The 7,931-nt window shown below is 37.0% G+C and overlaps 1 protein-coding gene across 1 annotated transcript; it reads right to left on the bottom strand.

Moving 5' to 3' along the window:
• LOC308503818 (olfactory receptor 51G2-like) lies at window positions 1-948 on the bottom strand (the record flags this gene model as incomplete). The annotated part of the gene is made up of 1 exon (XM_081063483.1): window positions 1-948. One exon carries the CDS (start codon window positions 946-948, stop codon window positions 1-3), a length of 948 nt encoding a protein of 315 aa, XP_080919609.1.
• Between the last annotated feature and the right edge of the window lie 6,983 nt (window positions 949-7,931).

The following is a 7,931-nucleotide window of genomic DNA, read 5'->3' as shown; positions in this document are numbered from 1 at the left end:
TCACAGCATTTTGGGGCGGAGCATCTTCAGAATGCGTACCTGAATCTCTTTGGTTTTGACACTGTAGACAATTGGGTTGAGCATTGGAGGAACAAGAAAGTGTAGATATGAGAGAAGCATGTATACCTGAGCTGGTAGTTTCTTTTTCCCAAAGCGATGGATCATGGACAGGCTGACTAGTGGAGTATAGAATAGTAGCACAGCACAGATATGCGAAATACAGGTGTTGAAGGCTTTGAACCGCTCAGCATTGGAAGCAATGCTTAATACTGTCTTTAGTATCAGCACATAGGAGAGGAGAATGAGAATAGCATCCATTCCCAATGTGAAAAGCATGACAAAGAGCCCAAAGCCACTGTTCACAAGAGTGCTGGAATTGGCCAGCCTTAGAACATCAGGGTGAACACAATAAGAGTGAGACAGAGCATTCATAGGCTGGAATTGTAGTCTTCCAAGGAGTACAGCCAGGGGCAGATGGAGGGCAGCACTACGGGTAATAATGGCCAGCCCAATGACCCCAATGCGCTTGCTTGTGAGAATGGTGGCATAGTGTAAGGGCTCCCGGATAGCCACACAGTGGTCAAAAGCCATGGCTAACAGCACAGCTGATTCAATGACTGAGAAAGTGTGGATGAAGAAAAGTTGCGTAAAGCAGGTGGCAGCTCCCACTTTCCTCTGGCCCAGGAGAAAGACCGCTGCCATAGAAGGCAGTGTAGAAGCTGAGAGGCCAAGGTCAGCCATTGAAAGCATGGAAAGGAAGAGGTACATGGGTGTGTGAAGGCTGGGCACAGACTTGATAATGTGCATTATGGTGATGTTGCCCAGCAAAGAGAGAACATAGATAGAGCAGATAGGAATGGCTGTCCAGCAATGAGCAGCCTCCAGTCCTGGGAGATCCATCAGTATGAAGAAGAAGCTGCTGCCATTATTGTTGCTAGGACTTGCCATATGTCTGGAAAGGACTTACCTGGAAAAATTACAAAGAAAACAAAAAGTTATTCTTTCACAGCATTTTTTCTTTTATCTCATCCCACATGACACTCTGTGCCTGCAGGCACTCTGTGCCTGCAGAGTAGTATTGCCCTTCCTCTTCTCTTCTCACAGTATGGCATCCTATACCTTTAGATGTTTCCACTAGTGAAAAATTCCGTCTCTCTTTTTGGTGGTCATCCTAGTTTTCCTAGCATATTTGGGCCATTCAAATGCAGAAAATCCCTTTCTCATTTGAAGATGTTTCAAAGTTTGAAAAATGCAAAGTGAAACTCTGTTGAGAGCACAGTATCCGTGTGCATAGCTAACTTAGTTTTAGTACCAAAATATAGGGTTCTAAAGAAACCTAGATAAGAATAATTGTCTTTAATGGCTGCTTGGGATTTAGAAAATAAAGTATAAGGATGTTAATACTACTCTGAACTCCTGATATTAACAGATACATCTTTTTCTTGGAAAGGATTCAGGAGATTAAAAATAATATATATGAAAAGAAAACACCAGGAGGGGTTTCGGCTTGATATGAATGTTTTCTGGATTTACATCCTTTCTCAGTCTTTGTTATAGGGTGCTCTCTACAAACTGTTTAGATTGCTGGTCCAGATATGTCAGAGAAAGAAACTGAAAACTAGATGATATTTGTAGTTGGAAACACATTATCTTTTCAATGACAGCATACATTTACTGAGCTCCTGCTATGTACTCAATGTAAATTATATGATGACACACAATATAGAGCTCCTGTCTTTGAAACTCTAGTAACCCACTGATCAACATAGAACATATTCATAATCTAGTTCATGAGGGTACTGACCATGGGACAGATAAAGAGTCCCAACTGTGAATCCACATCCTGCTCTCTAAGACTCAACTTTTAAAAAATGATCCTGAGTATCTTCAAGAACATTATTAAATAAAGGAATAAAGTGTGGAATCTGAGGGCATAGAATTCAAAGGAAACTTTGCTCACATATCTAAAGTCCAACTGAATGAGGATTTCCTCTCTCAAAATCTTAGCAAATTCTCTTAACAATGGAGACATTGTTGGCCAGTCATTTGTGTGGCAACTTTGACCAGTAGAATAGTCTTCATTATATTCTAATTATCTTTCACAAGCTAATTATAGTGCTATCCTATAAATTCATGAAGAATACTTATAGTCTCCATTCCACATGTTAAAGTTAGTCTAAGGAAAACTCAGAGAAGAAATTCTGTGAAGGGTGAGCAATGGTGTTAGAATTAAAACAAGCATGGCAATTGAACGGTAAATAAATATTGGCAGTAATTATAGGAAAATTTATGGAATAATTATAATAACAATAATAACCACCTGTAAGAAAAGCAAAAAGCACAGGTAAGCCTACCAGATTTGAGAAAAAAATCTGTAACAGGAAGAGAGGAACTGGATTTTTCTGTGGGTATTCCTGCAGAGAGGTAAGGGTGGGTGAGTACTAGGACTCATCTATGCTGTCCTAATAAAATGTCTTTCTGAATTTTGCTTATAGAAGGAGAGGTGGCCAATGAATGGACTTTGTATCCATCAACCTGCCTCTGATCAGTTTTACTTAAAGGCTGTTAAAACACAATGTGTTTTCAAAAGAAAGGAAAAGCATCCCCCCCAAAAATATAATAGACTTAAATTTTCATAAATGTAAAAAGTGCATCATTATTAATAAAAATAAAACATCTGAGATTCAGTATTAATATTTCTGAGAGAATATTTAACAAACTGGTATATAGCAAATTCATTCTTGAAGCATAACAAGAGTAGGAAAGAGGATAATTTTATGTTCAAAAGACAGACCTAAGGTGGTACTCATATAAACAAGCTGGTGATCAATTCATAATTGGGAATAGTGTGGCGGGCTACCTGGAAGTCTTTGTTTTGACTCCACATTCTAAAGATGTCAGAAAAGAGAATCTGCTATTCTTACACTCTTAAGCTTAGACCTAGGGTATACATTCAACCCATGTACCTGAATCTGTTCAGGGATGGGGTCTTGAGCTGTATAAGGACAGGTCACATCTTCCATCTTCCCAATGAGAATGAATCTCCACAAAATATGAGGCTGGGTAGAAAGAATCGGGGACACTAGGGATGTGTGGAATTACATGAGAAAGGAAAGCAAGGAGAGAAAAGCAGTAGTGCGTACTGCATTTTGGAAATGGTATGAACTAATTCTTTCAGTATAATTCATTGACTCTTATGAGTTAACAACACTGCTGGATTTTTGAGAGAGGTAATGGCACATATAAAGCCAAATTCTGAAAAAAAAAAACACATGGTTATTGAAAAAGCAGCATTTTACCTTAGATAGCTGTGGTGATCTATGATGAGAAAAGAGACATGTATTCCTAGGAAGCCCAGTCATGGTGCTAAGTGTTTAAGGACTTAGTAGACATAATCAAGTAGAGGTTAGAAGCATGTATTTCCCTGACTATTGTTCCTCATGCTATCCACTGCTGAGTATGAGCAGATGGGGAAATTAGTTTTCCCACATGAAACTTTGACAAGATGTTTCGGTCACAAAGTGAGCAGCAAAAGTGCTGTCATTTACATTTGAGCTTTGCCAGGAAAAAATAATAGTCAAAATTTTCATATTTCTCAAAGTTGCCTTATCAAACTCCTGCTAAGTTGACTCTGCAACATCCCTAAAAGGAATATGAAACTCCATGTCCCAGATGTCTTTTTTCAAAAATGTATAACATTCTGAGAAACACTGTCTAATGTGTGTCATACATAAATGTATTTTGACTTGCAGTTGATCTTAAACTCTAAGGGCAAGATTTGAATGATTATTGGATGAGAAAGGAGTGGCCAGGGAGTGTTTCCCAAAACTATAGACTATATCACCTAAGAGGATTAGAGGTACTGTATATCTCCAATAAATGTCCTTCCTGACTCAGAGGTCCCCATGCAGAGTTTGAAACCATATCTAGGCTAGCCTATGATCTCTTGACTTCCATCTCAAGTACACATACCACACGATTTGAGTTAACCTAGCCCGAGGTGTTTCTATCACTTACCAGACCCGAGGGCAGGAACACAAGTTCTGTGGATGGTGGTACAGCTGGGGCCTCATGAGGCTCTCTGACTTGAGCATAGTGCCAAGTGAGCATGTTTATAAAACACTGGTACTGGCTCTCCCTGGAGGCTCACACCCAATTCCTGTGATATAGGCTTTCAGGGAAGCATCAAATGGGCATGTGCCAGACAGCTATCTATTACTCATCCTTTGCCAGTTCTCCATATGATATGTGATATAAACCCTAGGACATATAGCTAGTTCTACTTCAGGCTTCCTTTCTTTCATCCCCAGCCTATGACCTTCTTAGCTCCTAGAGATAGAAGTTCTTACATAGACCATAGCTATTCTGGCCCAGAAATAGTTTGCATCATATTTTTATCTCCAGGATATACAATCCTTTATATCCTCTAACCATCCAAATTCAGCTGTTTTTATTTTCTTAATTATAAATATCTTGGGGGGCAGTAAGAGTGGAATAGCTATAGTACTATTTCTATGAGTGATGATATTAGTAGACTTCCTCCATCATAAAATCTTTTTACACTGATTGGCCTTTTTTTTTATAACATACCACTTACTTTGTATTGATGTTGTCCCTTCACCTCCTCCCTCTCTCAAAGTGAATTCTTAGTATTCACTGATGGAATGATTATGAGACGTGGATGAAATTAAAAAGGATTCACCAGGAGCACGTAAAATAGGCTTGTGTTTTGTTTTGAAGCTGAGGAGCGAATGATATAAAATACAAATTCTGGTGAAATAGGTATGGAATTAGAAGGGAAATTGAGATGGGAACCAAGCTGGGAATGAGGTAGAGGATCCATTTTAGGGCTATCACAACCAATCACTAGTTCAGTGATTCACTTGAAACACTCATAAAACTCGAAATAAAGTTATACTCATGGGTAAGATTTGAGATAACAAAGGGCACTGTGAAGGAATAGCAAGAAAAAATATACATAGGTAAATGCAAGAGAGGTCACATACAGGCTTCCAAATATTTTTTCTCTCAGTCTCTCTAGCTGCAAACTTCAGAGATACATGAGAGATATCTCTATCCAGGGAAGTCTTCATATGTTCTGGAGTCCAGATTCCCTAAAGGGATCTTGTCACATAGGCATATATCTGTCCTATGACAAGTATGTGTAGATCCCCAAATCAGACCACAGGTACACATAATAAACTCTATGCTTACGTTACACATGCTACAAATCTGGTTAACGTAGACCTATTGCTTTGGACACAAATAATATTATTGCTCGGTAACTATGTGATCATTCCAGAGGAGTAGTTCTCAGGGTTTTGTCAAAGGCCATTCATAAACATGGCTACAAAGATAAGCAAGAGCTGAATAAAATAGATTGGTTGCATTAACTCTTTTCTTGTAGGGATCTTCAGTCTATTTTTAGAAGTATGTCATAACTTCACTGGATATGTGTTTAAACTGTTTTCATACAGCATATGTGAAATATGACTAGCTTCTAATGTGGCCTAAAAAAATAATTCTAAACTTAAGTGAAAGAAGTAACAAAAGAGTGGAATTATCAATTCAAAATAAAATGAGTACTCTTATGGACCCTTAAGTAATAACAAAAATATTTAAAGAGAAGTGTATAGCTGGAAGGATTGGAATAACTTGCTAGAAGTATGGTAATTGTTTACATAGGAAGTATTATTCATTTCAGAGCATGGAATGAATATATAGTCAGAAATGAGCATTTAGAGCTAGAAAATAATCAAAGAATAATGGTGTTTTTTGTGAGCAAAAACTAACCTATAAATGAAGAGGAGCAGTGAAAAGACTTAAATAAGTGTGCAACATAATTATGCTTAGATTTCTTTTTATTAACAGTTTCAGATGTACAAAACAATGTAATAGTTAGACATTTACACCCCTCACAAAGTGATAACCTCACTCCTCCAATCTATTGCCCCTCTGACATTGTATTCCACTGACTCTATTCCCTATGACTGTACTCCACATCCTGTGACTATATATATATATATATATATGTATATTATATAGATATATTATACATATATATATTAAATTATAGTTGGCATTCATCATCATTCAGCTTCAGCTTCAGGTGTACAGCACAGTGATCAGGCATCTACACTGTCCATGAAATGGTCTCCCTAATAAGACAAGTGCCCACCTGACACCCTACAAAATCTTTACAACATTATTGATTATGTTCCCCAAATTGTCTTTCATATTCCCATGGCAATTAAAAAGCACAAATTGGTAGTCATAATATGCTTAGATTTTTTTAAAGCTGCTTTTAGTTCCACTTGGAGTTGTTTGAGACTGAAAGTAGGGAAGACAACAAGAAGGGTAAAATAGTTTAATTTCATTATTATTAATTAGTTATTAACGTCTAAACTGAAGTAGGAGCTGTGGAAATACAAAAATGAGGGTTGTCGGGAAAATATTAATAAAGTCTACAATATGGTGAATGATTGTAATTATGAGCGAGAGAAAGTAAGGCGCATCCTTGGCATAGTTCATATTTTTGGCTGGAGTGAGAAAGTGAATGGAAATGCCATTCACCTGGAGAATACCAAAGTGGGAGCAGTAGGAAGTAGCAGTTGAAAATGGAGCAGGAGACATCCTGCTAGTCTGTCTAAGTTCCCTTTTGGACAAGTCGAGTTTAAGGTTTCCATATAGCATACAATGGGAATTATCCAGGAGTGAGGTGTGAACCCATCTGGAATTCAGAAAAGAAGTTGAGTTTGAGATTCTGGGGCAGGGGACAATATTCCTATTCAGAGGATAGTCGTAGGAAGTGAAGCCAGAAAATGCAACGAGTAAAATTAGCCAGAGAGATCCGAGAATAACCAGAATAGAGAAGTATTAGAGAAGCCAAAGAAGTACAGAAATTTAATAACAAGTGAGCAGTCAACAGTGTCAATTATTGATGAGGGGACAGGATTTGAAATGGATTATTTGATTTGGTAGTTTAGAGTTCATGAATGAATTGAATTTGAAATTCATGAAGTTCATGAATTGAAATTGCCTAAGCAATTTCAATGGAGTAGTAGAGACAAAATTTTATTGCAAAGGAGTTGAAGAGGAAATGATTTTTAGTTCAGTCTAATTACAAGTAAACTGTTGTTTTGGGATTCATATCTAAATAGTCACAATATAGACAAAGACAATAAAATGAACACTATAAAAGTCAGAATACTGATTTAACGTAGTGGCTATGATGAGGTTATGTTCTGTAAAGGCTGCTGAAGAAATCGGAGTGTTGAAAATTTATTATTTTTTTTACTTAGGTGATAATTATATGGTTTATTTTACAAAAATTTATTGAATGGCACACTTATTTCCATACTGTTTTCTGTATATGTGTTATATTTCACAACAATAAATTTTAAAAAGATTTGACAAGAGGAAGAAAACTAATGCATATTATTTTTCAAGTAGCTTAATTATGAACTAAAGGAAAATATTGATTAAGTACTTAGTTGTTGCCATATGGTTAGTAAGAGTTTATTTTATGAAGAGAGAGTTTAAAATAATTTTTAACTGTTGTAAAGCCGCTAGTGGAGAAGGATTGGCTTGGCTGGAGAAAATTATTTCTATTTAAGGAAGTATAGTAAATTCATGCTTGGTGAAGGAGGTGTATTTATTTCTTATTGTTGCCGTAACAGATTACCACGAACTCAGTGGTTTAAAACACACGATATTGTTATTTGACAGTTCTGGGGATTAAATGTCCAAAATGAGTCTTGCAGGGCTTATATAAAGGTTATCTACAAGGCAGTTTCTTTCTGGAAACTATAGGGAAGAATCTATTGTCTTGCCTCTTCCAGCTTTGAAGGGGTATTCACATTCTTTGGCTCATGGCCCCATTTCTGTATCTTGGGAAGAGGATTGTGAACATGTGAAATTGAAGCTCTGGA

This window comes from Rhinolophus hipposideros (genome assembly GCF_964194185.1).
Source record: "Rhinolophus hipposideros genome assembly, chromosome: 10".
Classification (NCBI taxonomy): Eukaryota; Metazoa; Chordata; class Mammalia; order Chiroptera; family Rhinolophidae; genus Rhinolophus; species Rhinolophus hipposideros.
Note: the sequence above shows the minus strand (reverse complement) of the source record. Positions and strands in the feature narration are given on the sequence as shown.